General features: G+C 45.5%; 2 protein-coding genes across 3 annotated transcripts in view; both read right to left on the reverse strand.

The window, feature by feature from the left end:
- pex7 (peroxisomal biogenesis factor 7) overlaps positions 1–8434 on the reverse strand; it is a 31602-nt gene extending 23168 nt beyond the window's left edge. The window contains exons 1-6 of one of the 2 annotated variants that reach the window (XM_069688164.1): positions 8340–8434; positions 7325–7469; positions 7191–7248; positions 6338–6488; positions 6123–6200; positions 5896–6004 (exon numbers count right to left, since the gene is read on the reverse strand). In XM_069688164.1, coding sequence (XP_069544265.1) covers positions 5896–6004; positions 6123–6200; positions 6338–6488; positions 7191–7248; positions 7325–7433 — 505 coding nt within the window. In that variant the 5' untranslated portion in view covers positions 7434–7469; positions 8340–8434. Of the gene's footprint in view, positions 1–5895; positions 6005–6122; positions 6201–6337; positions 6489–7190; positions 7249–7324; positions 7531–8339 lie in introns of both variants that reach the window. The other variant, XM_069688165.1, reaches the window with a different exon arrangement.
- A 332-nt stretch (positions 8435–8766) lies between these two features.
- On the reverse strand, positions 8767–11476 carry LOC138614630 (uncharacterized). Its single transcript, XM_069688167.1, has 3 exons — positions 11289–11476; positions 10359–10625; positions 8767–9630 (listed from the first exon to the last, which is right to left on the reverse strand). The coding sequence occupies exons 1-3, from the start codon at positions 11416–11418 to the stop codon at positions 8900–8902; spliced, it is 1128 nt and encodes a 375-aa protein (XP_069544268.1). The 5' UTR covers positions 11419–11476; the 3' UTR covers positions 8767–8899.
- Between the last annotated feature and the right edge of the window lie 11024 nt (positions 11477–22500).

Raw genomic sequence — 22500 nt, forward strand, 5'->3', positions numbered from 1 at the left:
TAAGTACATTTCAACCATGAGGGTTCAAACCAGAACTAGAATCAAGAAAATACCATTTCAAAGTTCTATCAGTAAGTTCCACGTTAAGCTAATTAAAGTTCTCCTATTGAAGGTGAAGTCTGAAGAGGTGTTTTTAGTTCTTCGAAGTTCTTCTGTTTCTCCACTTTTTTTCCTCATTTCAAAGACGTCAGACGGTTTCTGGCGGCGGAGAGCCGACATTAACCGGGAACGAAGCAATTCCAAAAGACGGACAAATAAAAAGGTCAATTTCCTCCGGTCAGCTCCCCCCCTCCCCCGACAGGAGAACACCATTACACCCTGTAATTCAGCTGTCACTCCGACGGCCGATCGTCTGTCTGCAACACCCACGAGTGGTTTTCAAAAAGGACTCTCAGCCTGAACTGCCTCCTCGTTCAGTCTGCAGACTTCACGTCTACAACATCCACTCTTTTGGGGTTTTTTCATTCTTATGGACATTTTGCACGAGAAAAAGAGTCTCGCCTTGTTTTTATTCTGGTGCAAACCGGGAAACAGCTGCTAAAAAACACAAAGAAGAAAAGCCACTTTGTTTATGGTTTATAGCAACAACAAAAAAATCAAGAAGTTTCTGTGATAGGTGGGCGGGGCTTAGTGTCCAGATCCTCCCCCAGTTCGTCCAAATATGGTCACTTCTGGCTAAAAAAAAAAAGACGGCGAAGTCAGAACCACCGTCGCTCTCGTGAAACGACGATTAAGAGACGACACTTTCCGATATGTGTGTGTGTGTGTGTGTGTGTGTGTGTGTGTGTGTGTGTGTGTGTGTGTGTGTGTCTTCTCACGGTTTACTGAGTCAGAAACACTGAAGATCTCACAGGAAGTTTCTCTCTCTATCCATCCATCTGTCTATTGATCGTCGGCCATCTTCTCATTACAGCTCTTACCGGGCCGGCAGCGGTGCACGACAGGACTCCTCTATCAACACCAGCCTTCCTGTGTGTGTGTGTGTGTGTGTGTGTGTGTGTGTGTGTGTGTGTGTGTGTGTGTGTGTGTGTGTGTGTGTGTGTGTGTGTGTGTGTGTGTGTGTTTTAGCGCTTCACGCAGGCTTCAGATAAAGTGTGAAAATGCGTCTCAGCAGGAGAGAAAAAAAGAAAATGGCTCTTTTAATTTCACACCATCTCCTCTCCTCTATTTCAGGTAGAACAACAGTAAAAAGCATTTTGTTGAGTCTGAACCAGCAGTGACGTCACCCGTCGGTTTGGAGCAGGAAGCGACCATATTTGGACGAGCGGACCGGACGCCTGTAACCGGTCCAAATCCCGTCTTTTTACAAAAACACGGCAGCGATTAGTCGGCTCTAAGGTTCAGATGTCTCTGAGCTGAGAAGGATTTGTCCCTCTAAACTCCTCACATGGTTCCTATTCAATCAACAATCCAATGATCTAAATATCTCGGCAAGAAATCACAGATTAAAGATTGTTGCATTAACAATCTAATGAGGTCATAAATAACCAGATATCAGTCAGAGGGTCCCAAACAGGACTTTAACTTATATATTTTTACGACATTTCACTGCTAAAAAACTGTTTTTTACTTGTAAAGTCTTCCTCTCCTGGTCGTTGGTCCTTTTTGATGTCGCAGGTCGATTTCGTTCATCTACATTTTGGCCCCTGAAGCTGTGAGCGCTGCTGTTTGTTTGTTCGTCGTGTCTGGCAGCAGAGAAAGAGGCCAGTCACAGCTCACGTCCAGCCAAGTTTCCCCGAGGCCAGCAGGCCAGCTCTGTGTGTGTGTGTGTGTGTGTGTGTGTGTGTGTGTGTGTGTGTGTGTGTGTGTGTGTGTGTGTGTGTGTGTGTGTGTGTGTGTGTGTGTGTGTGTGTGTGTGTCTCTGATGCCTGCTATCAATTATTTAACCAGACTCTACCTGCTAGCATGGAACAAACACATATCTTATCAACAGTAGTGTGTGTGTGTGTGTGTGTGTGTGTGTGTGTGTGTGTGTGTGTGTGTGTGTGTGTGTGTGTGTGTGTGTGTGTGTGTGTGTGTGTGTGTGTGTGTGTGTGTGTGTGTGTGTGTGTGTGTGTGTGTGTTCTTTTTGCAGGACACTGAAACACACACTGTGGCTGCTGGCTCAATGAGACCCGAGTCGAGTCACGGGTTCCTTCAGCAGTCGTGCATGTGATGATTTATTGGAAGCAGGTTTAATAAGTCTGATTATTTCAGGAGCACTTAAACGCCTCCCTCGATAACTCCAGCTGACTTTAACCTCTCGGACTCTGACACAATTTCCCTCTTCGGAGCTGATGAACGCTGCACACCTGTTTTATTTCTACCATAGAAACTCTTTATTTTCAGGTTGTAGTTGAGTGTTTAGGTAAACAGAAGGTTTTATATATTTGCGCTGACTGAATATTAAAGGGGCCAAAAAAAGACGATGGTGTTTGTACTGAATCGGTGTCTGAGCTGTTCCAGGTGGATCAACATAACGAACCCGCAGGTAAACAGCTGTAGCGGCCTCACGCAGGTCAGTCCGTCCACAGCGATGCTTTCATTACAAAAGGTCCGTTCTCTGTGAATCATTTAGCTGAACACAGATGTGATGAACTGTCTCACTGCTCTGAAACTCTGACGGCAGCGTCCACCTCTCAGATCACGTCCAGATCTTAACAGTCCGAACCGATGCTGCACGAACTAAAGGAGATTTTATATCTTTTTCATTTTATGCAACAAAGAGCTTAAAGTCTCTACAAATTCAATCATTTCACATTTGAGAAAATCATTTTCGTTGGAAATGAGCTGAAAAAGTTAACATTTTGGTTTTAGACTGCTGGTCGGACAAAAAAAAAGACACTTAAAGACATCTGTGGGTTACAACTACAGACTGTTTCTAAAAGAGTTCGTAGCTTCAAGGTCTGTAAAATGGTTCTGATCCAGAAGTGTCTTCAGCTGCAATACCAGCGAGTGCCACTAGAGGTCGGCTCCAAAAAGCCTCCGGCTCCATAGACTCCCATTCAACTTCTCTCATCAAATCCAAAGTGAATAAAATGTGTCCATCAGTTATCTCGGTGTTGTTAGCTAAAGTCACTCCTTCTTCTTAGTTTTCTGGAGTTTCCAATCAGATCGGTCAGATCCACCGCAGGCTCCTCCCCCAGCTCGTCCAAATATGGTCACTTCCTGCTCCAAACCGCTCCGAACTATTAAAGATGGCGACGGACAGAATCTGAACTGGAGGATTCATAACGTTCACAAACCAACGATGACATCACTGATGGATGATGACATCACTGATGGTTGATGACATCACTGATGGTCGCTGTTTGGCTCAAATACGAGTCAGTTTGTGAATGTTTTTTTAAATTTTATTTCACTTTATTAATCCCCGAGGGGAAATGTCTTCGCTACAGCAGGGGGGCTCTCAGGGGGGAGATGCTGCAGCAGGCTGCCACTAGCGCGGCGCCAGGTAACCTGACCTGAGGTGCATGTTTTTGGATGATGGGAGGAAGCCGGAGAACCCGGAGAGAACCCACGCAAGCACAGGGAGAACATGCAAACTCCGCACAGAAAGGCCCAGGACCGGATTCGAACCCGGAACCTTTTTGCTGTGAGGTGACGGTGCTAACCACTGCACCACCGTGCTGCACCACCGTGCCGCCCTCAAGATCCTTAGATCCAGTTTGGTTGAACAAATGTTCAGAAATAATTTAAAACGACACTCCTTCTAAATGCAGAACTTACATTTTCTTCGGCGTCGCAGAGATCCAGTCAAAGATATAATTAATTCAAAACCTTGAGTTGAACATCTCCCCGGTTAGAAAACTTCATCCCAGATTTCCGCTGGCTAATTAAACCAAACCTCATCAGCCAACTTGTTGGAGCGCCTCGTCGTCCTCCACCGAAGACAGCTGCAGCAGATTCCTCTCCAGCTGCTCCACAATCACACATCCATCAGCAGCGCGGCTCCGCCCCTCCGATAAGCGCTGCAGCGCACGGAGGAGGCCAGCCGAGCGCTCCCTCCGGGAAACCAACTTAATTGTCTCGTGAATGAAGTTGATTTGTAAAAACTCACTTCCTCGATGGAGCGAGAGGAGAAACGCCTTCAGTGCTGCTTCTTCTTCATCACAGCACGACTGAGGACGCTTTTCATGTTTAATAAAAAAGTCGTTCGACACCTGAAGTGTCACCATAAGGAGCGCTTGATTTTATTTCGGTTTGGGACAAGTTTTGTGTCGACTTCAGGATAATTAAATGTTTCTAAAAAATGTTAATCGGACAGTTTTAAATCTAGTTTCCTTTGCATGAAACACAGCGGACAAAACGTTGGAGTTTGAATTCGTCCTCCAGAGACAGACCGTCAACACCGAGTTCAAGATAGCCGGATGTTAGCCGGATGTTAGCCGGATGTTAGCCAGATGTTAGCCAGATGTTAGCTGGATGTTAGCCGGATGTTAGCCAGATGTTAGCCGGATGTTAGCCAGATGTTAGCCAGATGTTAGCCGGATGCTAACTTGAGTTTAGCTGGGTTTTAGTACCATTAGCTGTTTGTTAGCTTTGTTAGCTCGTCAAACTGCAACAGAAACGGTCTCTGAACTTTCCGATCTGCCGTCGTACGACCTGAAGCGTCTTCGTACGTCTCGGAGGAAAAAACAAACTTCCGACATCCATTCAGAAGACGACGCTCTTCTAAACGTTTGTTCGTTTCAACATTAAAGTGGAATTTTTAGCTTTGAGTTGAGCTACGAGTATTCGGGTTTCCGTTTGGAAAAAATGACTTTGAGCGAAACACAAACTTCATTTTGTTTTACTTTTGACAGCAGAAAAGTTCATTGTCTTTAGTTTCCCGTCCGTTTGTATGAATGTGGATCATAAGAGCAGCTTTGATGATGTTCAACGTTCAGAGAGGATGAAAGTTGTACTCGAAGTAGAGAAACAAGCTGGTCGATGAAAGAAGGAAAGAAAGGAGGAAACCAGTTTCTCACAATCGTAGCCCCCCTCCCCTCCTCCTCCTCCTCCTCCTCCTCATCCTCCTCCTCATCCCTCCCCTCCTCATCCTCCTCCTCATCCTCCTCATCCTCCTCCTCATCCTCCCTCCTCCTCATCCTCATCCCTCCCCTCCTCATCCTCCTCCTCATCCCTCCTCCTCCTCCTCCTCCTCATCCCTCCCCTCCTCATCCTCCTCCTCACCCCACCTCCTCCTCCTCCTCATCCCTCCTTCTCCTCCTCCTCCTCCCCCCTCCCCCTCTTCCTCCTCACCCCCCCACCTCCTCCTCACCCCCCTCACCCCCCTCACCTCCCCCTCCTCCTGCCCCCTCCCCCTCTTCCTCCTCACCCCCTCCTCCCCCTCCTTCTCATCCTCCTCCTCACCCCCCTCACCCTCTTCCTCCTCCCCCTTCTCATCCTCCTCCTCCCCCTCCCCCTCTTCCTCCTCACCCCCCACCTCCTTCTCCTCCTCCTCCTCCTTCCCCCTCCCCCTCCTCACCCCTCCCCCTCCTCACCCCCCACCTCCTCCTCCTTCCCCCTCCCCCTCTTCCTCCTCCTCCTCCTCCCTCCCCCCGGAGTCGGAGTCTGAACGTCTGGAAGCACAAACTTTAAAATCTCAACACCGCTGCAGCAGCGCCTCCTTGTGGCGAGTCGCCTCACACATCTAACTGGACTTCTCCCAGATCTGACGTCGTCTGTTTCCAAGTCTTCAGCGAGTTTTGTCTTCAAAATATTTCTGTTTTCAATTTTCTTTTGCTCAAACTTTTGCAAAATTTGTTGAATATTTTAAGCACAAATTAATATTAAAGGTTTAAAAATAATAATTCTATATCTCTAATCGAAGACAGAACAACTACAAGCACCTTCCACAAACAAAAAGAGGTAGATACTGAATCAAACCTCAAACTGACACCGATCACCGCGTGTCGAACTCCTTTAACTCACCCGAGGCCGACGCAAAGCATCCTGGGATGTGGGGAGACCAGACGGTGCTGTAGACGACCCCCTCGTGACCTCTGAGCGTGGTCAGCGAGCGGCTGAGAGTCGGGTCCCACTGCAGGGGAGAGAAACGAAGGAGGAAGTCATAAACACCAAGGACGATTAGAGGAACAGGAAACAGGAAACAGAAACAATAAAAAAATAAAAATAAACACAAATAAATAAAATCTCACCACTTTGGCGGTTTGATCCCACGACCCGGAGACGACGAGGTTCTCTCCTCTGGTCTGACTCCAGTCCACAGAGTACACCTTCACACCCCAGGGTCAACACACATGCTCAGCAAACACAGTGTGTGTGTGTGTGTGTGTGTGTGTGTGTGTGTGTGTGTGTGTGTGTGTGTGTGTGTGTGTGTGTGTGTGTGTGTGTGTGTGTGTGTGTGTGTCACCTCCTGTGTGTGCTCCTTGGCCACCCTCAGCGGAGCGCTGTGATTGGCCGTGTCCCACAGCTGCAGGCTGCCGTCTCCGCCGCCGGCGACCAACAGGTGCTCGTTGGCTTCGCTCCACGCCACGTCGAACAGACCGTCGCCCCACTCCCAGCTGACGCACACACACACACACACACACACACACACACACACACACACACACACACACACACACACACACACACACACACACACACACACACACACACACACACACAAGTATTATTACATGGACTGGCATGCAGGGACTAAATTTAAACTTTTGGGTTAAAGAGGGGGGAGGGTGGGACCACCCGGCTTGTTAGGCAAGAATGGGACCACATTTCACTTTCAAAACTCCAGTGACAGATTTCCCCAGTTCCCACGCGTTTACAGAGTGTTGTTAAAACAAGAGGTGATGCAGCACAGTGGTAAACACGACTCTGTAACAACGTTTTAGAGACGTGTTGCTGCCATCGAATTCAGTATCACAGACGCCGGCTTTTTATTTTAACTGAGCGCTGATAACAAGCTGGGTGGTCCCTCTCCTCTTTAGCCCAGAGCATGTATTTTTCATAAAACAACACAAAATGTCAGTTTTAATATGTTTGTCTTTGTTCTATTTTCAATTAAATATGAGTTTATATAATTTACAAATCATCACATTTGGTTTTTATTTACATTTTTCATTTTAATTTTACATTTCAGGGGTTGAACTTGACATTCATCAGCTGCTGTTTGTTCCCAGATCAGTTTTATTTGTTTTTTCTTACATTTTCTTACTTAATTAACAAACAAAAAACAAAAAACGAAAATACAAAAACAACAACCTTACCTCCGGACTAGAACAAGCCCCGCCTCCGTCTCATCCAGAACCAGCAGGGAGCCGCAACCTACAAACACACAGTTACATCATCGGTTCGTCCTCTACACGTGTCTCCGTCCTGCAGAGTGGTTTCTAAAGCTCACCAGCGATGCCGTAGTACTGGGAGGCAGCGCAGGCCGCTCTGTTGGGGATGAACGGCGACGCCTCCACAGCGTAGCCGTGGCGGGCCGGACTGCAGAACACCTTCGCCATCGTGGGGCGCCGCCCGCCGCCCTGCTGGGCGTCCGGCTGCAGAGACCAGAGTCACACAGGACACGGCGGCGCTTTTATTCCATTGAAACTGTGTGGACTGTGCTGACAGGTCATCATTGTAAATGAGAATTGGTTCTCAATTGATTTTACCTGATTAAATAAAGGTCATATAAACTGACTGTACAGATAATTTATTAAACTTAAAGTCACAGGAAATGATAATGCTCCCTGTGAGCTGGTCTGAGGTGGTCTGAGGTGGTCTGAGCTGGTCTGAGGTGGTCTGAGCTGGTCTGAGCTGGTCTGAGGTGGTCTGAACTGGTCTGAGCTGGTCTGAGGTGGTCTGGGTGTTTAAAAAGCAGTGAAATCACTCTTTTGTGTGTGTTTGGAAAAAATAAAGGTTCACTGCAGACCAGATTTAACAGGATTAGTGCAAAATCATCATTTTCTGGGGATTTTTACAAACAGAATAAATCATTTATAATCTGGTCCAGATTAGGTCTGGCAGTTTTTGGTCTGGACCGGGTGTGAGGTGGTCTGAGGTGGTCTGAGGTGGTCTGGACCAGGTGTGAGGTGGTCTGAGGTGGTCTGAGGTGGTCTGAGGTGGTCTACATCAAGAAGTGAAATCACCCATTTTGTAAGTGTTTTTAAAAAGAGAATAAAGATTTCATGCATCTGAACCTGGATTTTAAACCATCTTATTTATTCAGCTCTAAACAGAATTAATTTTTTTTAAAGATGTGAAACTGCCCTTTAAACAGCCTCCACTTCCCCAGTTCACCTGGTCCACGTTTAAAACTGCCTGCAGTAGTTTTTGCCTTTTTTTGTGCATTTTTACACGAATATAAAGAAAATGTCACTAAAAATGAAAACACTGAAGAGACGTTGGTGTTTGCTGATTTTACTCACGTCGACACGTCAGAAGAGAAAACGGCTCAGAAATCTGTCCGTCCTGCAGCTCTCCTCCTCGCGCTGAACACTTCACAACTTCCACCGCTTCCGTGTTTTGATTCGTTGACCCTGTAACCCGGATGTAACGTCTTTCAGCTGCGAGTGGCAACAATCCGCCGCTAGATGGCGGCGTTTCTCCAAAATACAAACAATCATTGTTATTATTAGCACGTTACACATACTTTAATTTATATTTTTTCACCACTGATGAGTTGAATCAAAATAAACATTTATTTCATGTTTTATTAGATATTAAATTACAACTGCTGACTCGCCTCATGAGTCCTAACGAGTTCAACTTTTTCACATTTGCCACAAAACTGTCTGAGTCATGTTTACTGTGTTTACTCACTTTGATTCATTCATAAATAAAAACACAAACACGTGTAACAGGAGGATTTTATTAAAAACCACATAAAACCACAGAAGAAGAAAAACAGAGCGACATGATTATAAAAGTGTGAATAAATGAAAGTCTTCAGAGTTTTAAAATATGTTTTCTCAGTCATTTGATCTGTTCACTGAAAACTGGTGGCGCCGAACTCGGCCTCGTGGACGAACTGCTGCATCTTGGTTCTGACCCACGACTGTTTCTCGGCGGAGAGTCTCCTCATGGCCGGAGCCAAGCTGAGCAGGAACAGCGTCACGTCGTCCCGGTGCTCCGCCGGGTCGCGCTCCCTCTGCGCCTCGCGGGCCTCCGTCCTCCTCAGCAGCTCCTCCAGCAGCCCGTCCACGCTCCTCCTCTTCTTCCTGGGAGACGCAGGGCGGCACTCCTCCTCCACCTCCTCCTCCTCCTCCACTTCCTCCTCCACCTCCTCCTCCTCCTCATCTTCATCGTCTGTGTGGACCAACAGCTCGGCCACCTCGGCCTCCTGCTCCTCCGTCTTCAGCTGGTTGAGCCTGGACGCGGTCCACGGCGGCGGCGGGCTGCGACGGGTCGGCGGCGCCGCCGGAGGCGTTGGCTGCTCCGAGGGCTGCGAGGAAGAGTGCGAGGAAGAGTGCGAGGACGCCAAGGACGCCGCCAGAGACGTCACCGACTGCATCATCATCTCGAACAGCTCCTTCACGTTGGCGTGCTGCTGCGTCTGCACGCCGTCGTCCGCGGCGACGCCGTCCGACATCACCTCCGCCTTCGCCTCTTTCAGTCTGACGGCGTCGAAGCCGGCGGAGGACGGCCGCTTCCTGTGGAGGAAGTCCGAGGAGGACGAGGAGGACGTCGTTGTCGTCGTGGCGTCCGCTACAGCGAAACCTAAAAAAACACGTACAGAACCGTCACGTTTCATGTTTTATCTTCGGGAAGCATCAACGTCGTAAACATGATATTTTTACATTTAATTTAATTTAGTTGATGCTTTTATCCAAAGCGACTCACAATAACTTCATTTCAACCATGAGGGTACAAAACCAGAACAAGAATCAAGAAAATACAATTTCTTCAAGAAAGCCAAACTACAAAGTGCTAAAAGTAAGTTCCATTTTAATCTACTAAAGTTCTCCTATTCAAGGTGAAGTCTGAAGAGGTGTGTTTTTAGTTTGTGGTGGAAGATGTTCAGAGTTTCTGCTGTCCTGATGTCGTTGGGGAACTCATTCCACCATTTAGGAGCCAGGACAGCAAACAGTCATGATTTTGTAGAGTGTTTAACTCAGTGACAAAATGTGAAACAACGCAAATTGGAGAAGTTTCAGCCGCTAACTTCATCGCGGCGAAGCGTGTAATACTCCCGCTGGTCCACTAGAGGGCCGCGTGTTAGTGTCACTTTTTTTGTCGTACTCAAACTTCGAACCTCCTGAGTGGGAAAGTCTGCGTCTTTAAAAAGGACTTAATTTATTTCGTACTTCATCTTCTTGACTTTGGTCACATGACCTGCATCAGGTGTCACAAAAACACGCTGCCCTCTGGTGGACCGGCAGGTGTATTACACGCTTCGATGTGACACGTGGCTGTAACTCAACTCTGTTGATTCGTTAGTTACGAACCGTAACTCTCGTCGTCGTCGCTTCGCGTCTCCGTGGTCGTGCTGCAGCCGACCATCTCGGCCGCCTGGATCTGCGGGTCCAGCGCCCAGCCGTTGGTGCCCGCCGCCCTGGCGTCGATGAACGGGTTCAAAAAGGACAAAATGGACGAGTATCTCCACGGCCGGTAGTTGAAGAGCCCGATCCCGCTCTCCCGTCGCTCCTTCTCGCGTTGCCTCTCGCGCCGGTGTTGGTCTCTCAGCGTCTTCCACTTCCTCCTGCACTCCGACTCTGATGGAGGGAAGACGTAGATGTTATTTATCTCACAAAATAAATGTATATAAACTGAGGCGACTGTGTCTAAATCCTGATCATATTTTCATTAAAACACATCATTGAGCCATACTGATGCAAAAGTTGACATATTCCTTCATTATCAGGAACACACTGTCTTTTAATTTAATCTAAACCCTGAAATAAAAAATAACCTTTGCATTTATTAAACATTCTATTTTTGTTACTGTTAAAAAACAACAACGTATATTTTACTTGGATTTACTTTCCTTTGATTAGCAGCTGAAAAAACGACCAAACAAACGCACCATTTATTCCTGTTCTAGTCACAGTTACTAAAAGATATTATTATTATATTATAACTATTATTAATATTCATCTGCGGGGTATTTTTTATTTATTTATTTGTCCTCAATAGGAACCAATGTTCTTGTAACTGAGAGCCTCACAGCGCCGGAGCATAATAAGAGACGGACTCCGGTTGTTTTGATCTTTTTTTCTTTGTTAAAAAAAGAGAAAACGGCGTTTTTCCGGCGCCTTCCTTCCCCTGAACACTCAAACAGCCAAGTGTGTGTTTACCGGGAGAAACAAACGGGCGTCACGGCGCGTTACCCGCGCGGCTGTCGGTGTTCCGGTGCCGTAAAAACTTGAGGCACTCACCGGGGACACCGACGAGCTCGGCGACCTGCCTCCACGCGTCGCTCCGCATGTTCAGGTCCCGGTAGGTCAGCGAGTTGGTGTCGTACAGACTCGGGAAGCCGGAGACTGCCATGATCAGTTTATACTCCATTTTCGGTTTAAAACCTCCGGAGGCCGGCAGCTGGAGCGGCGCGAGACCAGAGAGGAAAAAAAAAAAAAGAACACCTGCGGGAAAAAAAACAGAACTTCCGTTTCCGGAGCGTCACAGGTCATTTGCATAAAGTTAAACAAGTTGAGCCAAACAAGTGTAGTGTTTTATATATTTACGCTTTTGTTTCTATATTATTTATCTGTTTATTTTGGACCATTTATAATTTTAGACATTCATAATTTGTTATTTTGGTTTTATTTATTGTATCTGTTTTAAAAAAAAAAATTTGATTTAATATTCAAAAAAAAAATTCTCATTGTTGACGTTTTATTTTAAAACACAGTGTTACGAGAAAAAAGAAGCACCCGAAGTGGAATTATACAAATTCGCTTCTCACATTCTCACATACAGCAATATCTATAAATTATGCAGATATTATATTCTAACTCTTGATTAAATTTTTGGAAGCAAGACCTGTTAAAGGTGTTGAAGGTGTTAAATTTCAGATCTTTTAAAATTAGCATCTTTTTAGTTACATATTCCACATTGTGGTTTCCTCTCTGAGCTGCTGACTTTGTCTTTTTTTTTTTTTTTTACTAAATATATGATGATTTTGACTGCTGAAACCGAGAGCTGCAGTACATTTGCATAAATCTCCTGTTTACAAGTTACAGCTGAAAGGACACGACACATCGGAGCACATCTGTTCAACGCAAACAGATATAAAGTCAGAAAAATGTCCCGAAATCTTTCTGGACTCGAGCCAGATGCTCATTAACTCAGCCGGTGTTTCCTCCACTCAGCTGGGTGACTCATGAGTGGTCATCGCTGTAGGTCTGCCGATGAGCCTGCAGAGGGCGATGTCTCTAAAGTCTTAAACTGTTGCACGCACTCTGATTTAGTTGTGTTTTCCCTTCATGTTGGACATCCTCGTTTTTTCCTTTTCACCTATCAGAACTTGAGATGTTCAAACATGTGCAACAAATATTATCATTTAATTGAATTACTCCACAATTTTAATGATTACTTCATTTTCAAGGAGATAAAATCCTGTTTTTTATTCGATGATTTGCAAAATCATGTAAAAGCCGTTTTTAACAGCAATGATTTTGATGTGGAAATCACTGCATGGGCTCAGGAACACTTCAGAAAACCGTCGTCTGTTGAACGCAGTTCATTTCTGCATCCACAAAATGTAGGTTAAAACTTTACTGAGCAAAAAGAAACCAGATATAAACATACATATAATAAACATTAAAGCTTCAGTATTTGCATTTGTGTGTTAAACTGCATCAGTTTCTCACGTTGACAGAAAAGTGCAAAACGTCCATCTGATTTCATGCTCAGACACTAAAGTATACGCAGTGTTTTGGGGAAATCCCTCTCAGTTTCCCAGACTGTTTACCAGCCTAAATAAAGCAGCTGGGGTCAAAGGTCACCAGGAGTTTAAAAATAGAGCCCTGCAGAGGTCCGGACGGGGCAGCAGGAAATCCTAAAAAACACAAATGGAGCGCACGACGTTGGGTCGCCGATGTCACTCAGAGCTGAGGGAGCAAAAAACAGAAGGAAAAGGGTGTTTGTGATTGGCCGAGACAGTTGTCAATCAAACATGACATGCCATCATATAAGCAACACACATACACGTGTGTGTGTGTGTGTGTGTGTGTGTGTGTGTGTGTGTGTGTGTGTGTGTGTGTGTGTGTGTGTGTGTGTGTGTGTGTGTGTGTGTGTGTGTGTGTGTGTGTGTGTGTGTGTGTGTGTGTGTGTGTGAAGATCCTATTATGTAATATGGACCATAGAATTAATTAAAGAGATTAAAATGGACATGAAAGACGAGCTGTGACACACACACACACATCGAACACACACCTCCGCTGCCTGAACACACACACACACACACACACACACACACACACACACACACACACACACACACACACACACACACACACACACACACACACACACACACACACAGTCAGGTGTCCCACAGAGATTAACAGGAGGGAACATCGGGAACGCTGGGAATGTGGAAGGTGACGGTTTACAGTGGACATGTCAACCTGTGTGTGTGTGTGTGTGTGTGTGTGTGTGTGTGTGTGTGTGTGTGTGTGTGTGTGTGTGTGTGTGTGTGTGTGTGTGTGTGTGTGTGTGTGTGTGTGTGTGTGTGTGTGTGTGTGTACTACAGCATGTCGGTGACAAACACTGAACAGAAGCAGGAATGTGACCGATTTTAATACTCTGAATGTTTGATTTAACAATTTATGTGCAAAGATTTTCACTTTAGTTGAGTTTATTCAATTAAATTCAACTTTATTAAGTTATTTCAGAGCACTCAACATAGTAATGTGTCCATCAGTTATCTCGGTGTTGTTAGCTAAAGTCACTCCTTCTTCTTAGTTTTCTGGAGGTCCATCTGAAAATAATCCCTCATTCATTAGAAAAGAAGATTCAAGAAGACCTGTTTTTGGGGGCGTGTCTGTTTGATTGACAGGCCTGTGGTGCTGTCAGGTTACAGCTATCGGTGGGCGGGACGTAGTATCTTCAGGTTTCCAATCAGATCGGTCAGATCCGGCTGGCTCCTCCCCCAGCTCGTCCAAATATGGTATATGACAGAATCTGAACTGGAGGCTTCATAACGTTCACAAACGGTGACGTCGCCGCTGGTTGTCTGCAACACCATAAAGTGTGCAAAAGGTTTGAATACTTTCTGAATCCCCGTCTGGGAACGTATTTATTGCCCCTCGTATTTAAATTTAAACACCCTCATCAATCTAGCCGGTGAACAAACCAGCTGGTTACCCATCGTCCTTCAGAGCGTCTTGAATCTGACTCTGAGACTTCGGGGACTCCGAACCAAAACAATGGCCGCCGTGCCGCTCGCCGCCTGAGTCAACAAACATGCCGACAGCGACGCACCAACACAAACACACTGCAGACGTCGTGCGGCCGCTTCCGTTCTTTCTGCAGCTCGATTCACGTTCTCTGATTAACTTCCACTAAATCACCCGCAGTCACGTCTTTTCTTTCTCTCGAGTCCTTCACTCTTTTCCTCCTTTTCTCCCACTTCCCTCCTCCTCCTCTTCCTCCTCCTCCTCCTCCTCCTCCTCCTGGTCTCATTGTTCAGGAGTAAACTGGACATATTTCTCATTCGCTGGCGCTCGACTTGTTTTTCTCTGAAATTCATTAATCTGAAGCACGAACGTCCGTCTTCTTCGAGCTTCGAGTTTTACTGAAAACACAAATAAAGATGCGGTAAAATGTTACACGGCAAATAGAAATAATAGAAATTCTGCCCTTGAATAGAATTTTGCACAAACTGTTGCACCAAATTTCCACCATATTTTTTTTTTTTTGTCGCTTCATGTCGTCGGTTACGTCAGAAAACAACCTGGAAACAGCGAGTGAGTCTGTTCGGCCGGTTTCCCTTCAGTCAGGACGGAGGCACGAGAGGAAGGGTGTGTGTGCACACTTTGTACTTCAATATGTGTGACTGTGTGTGTGTAAAGGGGGAGGGGGAGGGGGGCAGTGTCTGCAGACTGTCGACGGTGTGTGTGTGTGTGTGTGTGTGTGTGTGTGTGTGTGTGTGTGTGTGTGTGTGTGTGTGTGTGTGTGTCGCCTCCGACAACAGAAGGAAGTGGCTCAGAGTAAAATCCATCGTAGGTCCAACGCTGTTCCTCAAATCCAAGTTAACCTTCGTAGAACAGATTAAAAAAAAATGTGTCAGACACTTGAAAGCCTTGAAAGTCGAAAGTCGAAAGTCGAAGGCGATGAAGTGATGAGCGGCGTGCTCAGAGGGGGCGGAGCTTCACTGTCCAACACCAAATAAGGTGCGTCAGGTTCAGGAGACACCAGCTGGGTTTTCTTTGTGTCACCGTGAATTCGTCCCCCAGAGTCAGACTGTCAACACCGAGTTCCACCGGGACCTTCTGAGGTTCTGTTCTGGTTCCGACTTCTTTTCTGCATTGTTGGCCCCGCTCCTTGATTAGTTTCACCTGTCCCCCGTTGTCCTTCCCCCCCTGCTGACAGTTTCCTGTCTGCTGCTGCGTCTTTTAAAGAACCCAGAGAACACAAACCACCTGAACTGTGGCGCCATGGCAACAGGGTTCTCCATGTGTCATGAAGATTTTCACTTTTATTGTGTGTGTGAATTATTTCAGGTATTGTGCGTGTAGCCACATTTGTCTTGGCGTCGTGCATGAATTTTGCGTGTGTGTGTGTGTGTGTGTGTGTGTGTGTGTGTGTGTGTGTGTGTGTGTGTGTGTGTGTGTGTGTGTGTGTGTGTGTGTGTGTGTGTGTGTGTGTGTGATGGGTAGTGGCAGGCGTAGGCTCGGCTACAATAAGAGCCTGTGTGGAGCAGCAGGGGGCAGGAAGCACCAAGAGGGGCAGAACGAGGGCAGAGAGGGGCACGAAAGTCAGGTCAAACACCCTGGGAGAGCCGGCCTGGGAAAACCATGGGAACATGGGGGGGGGGGGGGGGGGGGGGGGGGGTTGTATGAATCTGTGAGGATGTTTCAGAAAACATTCGTTCTTAGATGAAAAACTGCTTTTCCCGCAAACACCTGAACCCACCGCGATACAATGAGTTACCCAGTTAATTTCTTATTATTGAACTCCTCCTGAAAACTTCGATTAGAAATGTAAAGTGTTGTTTATTAAAAAAAAAACTAAAAAAAACTTGGCATTGCCTGCTTTTGGTTAATAAACACGTTTCACGTGTTAAGAAATTAGAGGCCCTGTCCTCCACACACCAGGGGGCGCTGCAGGAAGTGGATAAGCAAAAAAGTGTAAACGCCCTGATTGCATTTTTGCTTTTAATCATAAATCGAAGTTGTGTTTTACACGTTTCGGACATGCTGAACTTCAACGAGAACACGAACATGAAGGCTAGTTTGCTTTCGTTCATAGTTTCCAGGTCTGAAAAGTTTGGCCAAATGCGTAATTGCTTTAAAGTGTAGTACCACTGACGACCAGTAGGGGCTGTCTGCAATACACTCCCATTCAAAAAGCTCTCCTGAAATACAAAGTCAGTAAATGTTTTCCATAAATCATCATGGTGTCGTCAGATAAATTCTCTCTTAGATATTAAGTCAAACACAGCTGTGTTTGGGGGCGGGGCTAGTTTGATTGACAGGCCTGTGGCGCAGTCAGGTTCCAGCTATAGGTGGGCGGGGCAGAGTGTCATCGGGTTCCCAATCAGGTCAACCGCCCGCTCCTCCTCAGCTTGTCCAAATATGGTCACTTCTGGCCAATAAAAAAAAAAAAAAAAAAAGCCAAATTCGAGGCTAAAAAACAGCTGTTCACAAATCGACGTGCGATGTCACGTTTTTTTGCCGCTTGGCTGAAAGCTGTTGAGTTTTGAGGATCAAATCTGGCAATTTCTTTAATCCTTGACTTTGTTTCGATCCGTTTTCTAGGAACTCAAAGGAATGCTTCAACGACATGGAGCCACTTTTTAAGAAAACACGTTTATCCCACATGACGATCGAACAAACAAGTAAGTGAACAGATCTCCCGGCAGCGCGCTGCTGATTGGAGGAGATAATCTTGAGTAAGCCTCCTCCGGGCAGCTCGTGGAGATCAGGTCCGAGGGCGCCTATCAGGGTGTGTGATCTCTGATGACCGGTCCCACTGGTAAACTCCAGCTAACAATGGCCGCCTCTCAGCAGCACCAAAGAATAACAGTCTTTCACTGCAGAAACACACAATTATCCTTTTCTCCCTTCATCCACTGCATCTCTGCCTCCAACTCTCCCTTTCCTCCTCTCATCCGTCAGGACGTTAATCCACTTAAAGTACAAGTTTTTACACAAAGAAATCCCCTTCATGCTCTCCGAACGTTTAACGCCATCAAAGCTCCTCTCATGATCTGTATTTATAGAAACGGATGGGAAACGACGAAATGGGACTTTTCTGCAGTGAAAGTGCATTTTTATGCTTCTGTGTTTTTCACCATCTCGCTCGAAGGCCTTTTGCAAATAGAAACGAACGTCTCGAAGCCTGATTCTGCTTTCACGCCTTTCAGTTCGGTCCGAACCAAAAGTAGCAGGTGTGGATCGAACGGCCGATATTCGATCCGAGCGGAAGAGCTCGTCTCCGCCCGGATCGAACCGAACCATCGTTCGGTTCGTTTGGCAGCTCGTTTTTGACGATTCGGACCTTCGGACCAATTACAGGAAGTTGTCACGCATTAACCAATCGGAAACAATGAACTGGTAAACAATTAAAAACACAGGATTTAAAGATCAAAACTGAATAAAAATCGGTCTTAAAGCCGTAATAATAAGGTAATAACAAAATGAATCAGGTCATTTATTTTTCTTCGTTAAAATGTCTGAAGTGACGACACCGACGTCAGACGCACCAATAAATGTTGAGTAAACGTTTTTTACTGCGTTCGTCCGAATGGTTCAAACTTCCAGGTGTGAAAACGCCCCAAAAATACACCAATTTTTTTTTTCCGGTCGTTTTTTTGGGGAGTTTTGAATCATTTCTAATATTCAAAAAAACGTTTACAAAAATCCCCAGCTCGTGAACGGACGTCTGAAGTTCTGTCTTTCAGGTTTTCAGACTCCTCTGCGTTAAAACGAGCCGGCTGTTCCTCACAAGGCGTTTTTTGTTTTTTACGAATTTCCCCGAACGTTGGTCGTTCTTCTCGACAGCAGCAAAGTAAAGACGCTTCTTCGTTGAACTCAACTCGTCTGTGTTCCAGGAATCAAAAATAAAAAAAACTCGTTAAGGTTTTACTGTCAAATCATGTCAGATGTGAAGTGTCGGAGTAAATGACCGAATCAAATCTACTGCGGCGTTAAACACAGACGGAAGTTGTTCAACGCTCAGCTGACGCATTTCTAGAGCTGCTCGTTAAACTGATGGATGACGAGGTTCAGAGGAAGATTTCAGAAAACAGGCATGTAAAGTGTTCGTCGGACGACTTCAGACGCGATAGAAGTCTGAAAACACGTGAACGGTTGTTTTAAGGTTTATTTGACTATTTTGACCACCAAGAATTTCAAATTTAATATAAAACATTTGTTGCTGCGGAGGATGATGTTTCTGAGAATCTGAGCTCCGGTCACACTGAAATATTACTGAAGCCGAGGGGACTTTCCCAGCAGGCGTGACGACACACACACACACACACACACACACACACACACACACACACACACACACACACACACACACACACACACACACACACACACACACACACACACACACACACACACACACACAGTGCTGGGAGAGTCGGGGGAGTTGGGCATCAGCTGATCGTGTGTCGTGGACGGTTGGAGATGGACGAGCAGGTCTTTCCCACACCCACTATCTCTCTTTAGAAAGTGCCGCAAATGTCAACACACACACACACACACACACACACACACACACACACACACACACACACACACACACACACACACACACACACACACACACACACACACACACAGCCTGCGGCCCCCGGCGGTGGAACGTGTGAGGTCGGGAGGCCACGACGAGCCGGGTCACGTTCCTGAAAAGGAGAATGCCGAAGGCTGATTTAACGTTGAATAAACCGCAGACCTCAGATCGGTTCGGGAAACTTCCCATGTAGGAAGTATGAACAGCAGAACTCAAGTTTCTATTATTTATCAAAACTCCCGAAACCATCTAAACGTGGGAACGAAATAATCAAAACGTGGGAACGTTTTCAAAACAGAATGATTGCGATCTGAACGGTTTCCATCAAATCGAAGCTTTTTGAGGACTTCTCACACGCTTGTGTGTGAAGCACGTTGTGTTCAAACTCTTCCGGCCGTCGGAGCTTTTTTTTTTTTTTTTTTTTTTTTTTTTTTTTTTATTACTGCAGTTTTACAGCACAAAGTAAAAAGTCAGGACGTCCCATCGTCTCCGGCGGACGTCCACACTGTCTGCTGGGTTGAGTTGAGTCACGTGTTGTGAAATCACAGATCATTTTTCCAGATAAAGGTTTGATTTATCTGACCTCTGACCTCATGTGTGTGTGTGTGTGTGTGTGTGTGTGTGTGTGTGTGTGTGTGTGTGTGTGTGTGTGTGTGTGTGTGTGTGTGTGTGTGTGTGTGTGTGTGTGTGTGTGTGTGTGTGTGTGTGTGTGTGTGTGTGTGTGTGTGTGTGTGTGGTGTTGATCTGATATAAGTGTCCCGGCCTCCTGAGGTGAGACTAATGCTGAACAGGACGTCTGAACTCACACCACGAACACCGACTCTCATACGGACATGACGAGAGGGGATTTTCCTTTTTCGGTGGCAGGTGGTGAAGATGATGAACAACGTGTTGCTTCTCTTCTCAGTTCTCACTGAAAGGAGCCTCAGAAAGAAGAAGACGAAAAGACGTAAAACAAATAGCCTCAAACCAGAAAACAGCGCCGTCCGCCACACAAGTCTCTTTTCATGCCTGGACCGCATGTCGAAGGCGAACAACACCGACGGATGTCAAAGTAAAATGAACAAGAACAACTTTTGTCCAATTTTCCTTTTTCTCCGCTTTCAAGAAATCGTAAAATTTGCACGTAAACACAAGAAATCAAACTTTTTTAACTTATTTAAAGTAGAACAGTTAATGTACCGTATCAATAAAACAATAAAGATGCACTGAAGGCTGGCGGACTAATAAATAGCCAGTTATTATCAAAGGTGTCAGAAGAGACCATATTTGGACAAACTGGGGAGTAACAAGGGGGTGGAGTTTAGAACACTATGCCCCGCCCACCTACAGCGGAAACCCAATTCCACCCCAGGCCTGTCAATCAAAGAGACCCCTTTTTGAGGGCCAATATCTCAGATTTATTGACTTTGTCAACCAACCTCTAGCCGACCTCTAGTGGCACTCGCTGGTATTGCAGCTGAAGACGCTTCTGCATCAGAACCATTTTACAGACCTGAAGCTACGAACTCTTTTATATAAAACCGTAGGTGGACTCGAGAAGGGGCAGACAAAAAGCAGGTTTATACTTTTATTATACATTTTTGAAACCAATCGAAAGCATCTCTTTTCTTCTTCATGTGCTTTTTCAGCCTTTTGTTCACCTCAACCATTGCAGATCCATCGAGGTCTCCACTCTGACAGGTAGACAGTTACAAGTCTTCTATTGGTCATTTTCTAAAAGAAAACACATCTTCGCAATTACATTTTTTTAAATAACCACGAGTCCCCGCTTGGTACAGGCACACTGACGGCCCCCTGGTGGTGATGTAGGAATGTGTGTGTGTGTGTGTGTGTGTGTGTGTGTGTGTGTGTGTGTGTGTGTGTGTGTGTGTGTGTGTGTGTGTGTGTGTGTGTGTGTGTGTGTGTGTTAACAGGCTCTGGATCTCAGGGTGTGTGAAGGAGGCGGTGAAGCTGCTGACAGGTATTTTCCAACAATCTGGACTTTTAACATCTCCCTCACTTCTGCTGCAGATTCCAGAAGATCCTCGTTCAGTCTCGAGAGCGCGTCGACGTGTTTGGAGATTAAAGCGCTGAAGAAGCCTCCAACACTCCTTCATCACTGCTGGGAAGCTTCTCGTCTCCGTCCTGCGATAACATGAAGAGACGTTAAGGTTTCTGGCAAACCGACAGGTGACGTCAGTTTATCGGTTGGTTTGAATTTGAACTTTTGTCAGGATGCTAGTATGAGTGGAAAATTTGAGCACGTTCGTTTTTTGGTCTTTGAAAACAAGTTAATAGGAAATAACGAATGAATAAATGACAAATAAACGTCATTAAAAAGCAAAATATTGCGAAGTTTGCGTAACGATAACAATTTAAGAGATTTAAAAGATTAATATTAAGAGATTTTTTTTTTTTCCAAAAAATACAGGCGGTTAAAGCGAACAATGAAATTCGTATTCTTTGCTCGTAAACTTCAACAAGAATTAAAATGACAAAATACATGTAAAATCTTTAAAAAACAAAAAATGCAAAGAAATATCAAAGAATAGGAATACATATTAATTATATAAAGTAAGATATAAAAAGCAGAGTATTGCGCAAGAAGCAGCAGGGAGCAGCGATCCTGGTTTGACTGAAAGTTGCGACAGTTTTTCCAAAATAAAAGTTCAAATAGATTCATGCAGTTTGTTCTTCAGATAAAACGATGGATTCTAAATGGCAAAAATCTCTTTTCTAAACTCGTCTCGGCCGGTTTTAAACTATTAAAGTTTTCAGGAAACTCAGGACGAAACAACACCTGAAATGCATCATCTGATTGGTTCAAGACTTTTGACCTCCTGCTGAAAGTACTCACGACGAAAACAACAGTTGGAAAACGTGAATAAATCGTACGAACAACCTCATCTGTTCCACTTTCTCTTAAACACTTAAACGCGAGCTGAAAGAAACGTTTTCCTTCCCGTGTTTCTGTCCTCGGCAGCTTTTCCTTCTCTATCTGCTCTGGATAAGACCGCCGCTGTTTAACTTCACCTTTATTTAGAGGAGAGGTGCAAGAAAGGTCAGAGGTCAAGTGAGTGCTGAAATGACCACGATAACCTCAGATTTCCAGACACACATTTTCCTCTCTTCCCTCTGCATCGTGTCCTGGTGGGAAATGCAGGTCAGGTGACAGGAAGGAAGTGGAGTAGCGCTGCACCTGCAGGTCGGCAGAGGACGCGTCCGCGGGTTTCCTTCAACCCAACAATAGACTATTATATCCTCGAACAACAGACATTCATGCAGTCTGTGGGAGTACATTAAAGTCCGGTGATAAATTTCTCTTCACTGCCCTCACAAACACACACCGAGCTCCTTCACAGGTGCCAATAACACGCTCTTATTTTGAAGGCGAGTAGTGTTACTACAGTGGTGGTTTTGTTTTTATATTTCGATGGTGAAAACCATGATACTACCACCACCATGTCAGATAACCATGATACTACCACCACCATGTTAGCTAACCATGCTACTACCACCACCATGTTAGCTAACCATGCTACTACCACCACCATGTCAGATAACCATGATACTACCACCACCATGTCAGATAACCATGATACTACCACCACCATGTCAGATAACCATGATACTACCACCACCATGCAGCGCTTCTGATTTCAACCAAAAAGTTAGATTTTTCAAGCAACCTTTATG

Source organism: Brachyistius frenatus, unplaced genomic scaffold (genome assembly GCF_029030835.1).
Source record: "Brachyistius frenatus isolate BFR_SWC_R1_liver_20210118 unplaced genomic scaffold, ASM2903083v1 Contig_536, whole genome shotgun sequence".
Taxonomy (NCBI): Eukaryota; Metazoa; Chordata; class Actinopteri; family Embiotocidae; genus Brachyistius; species Brachyistius frenatus.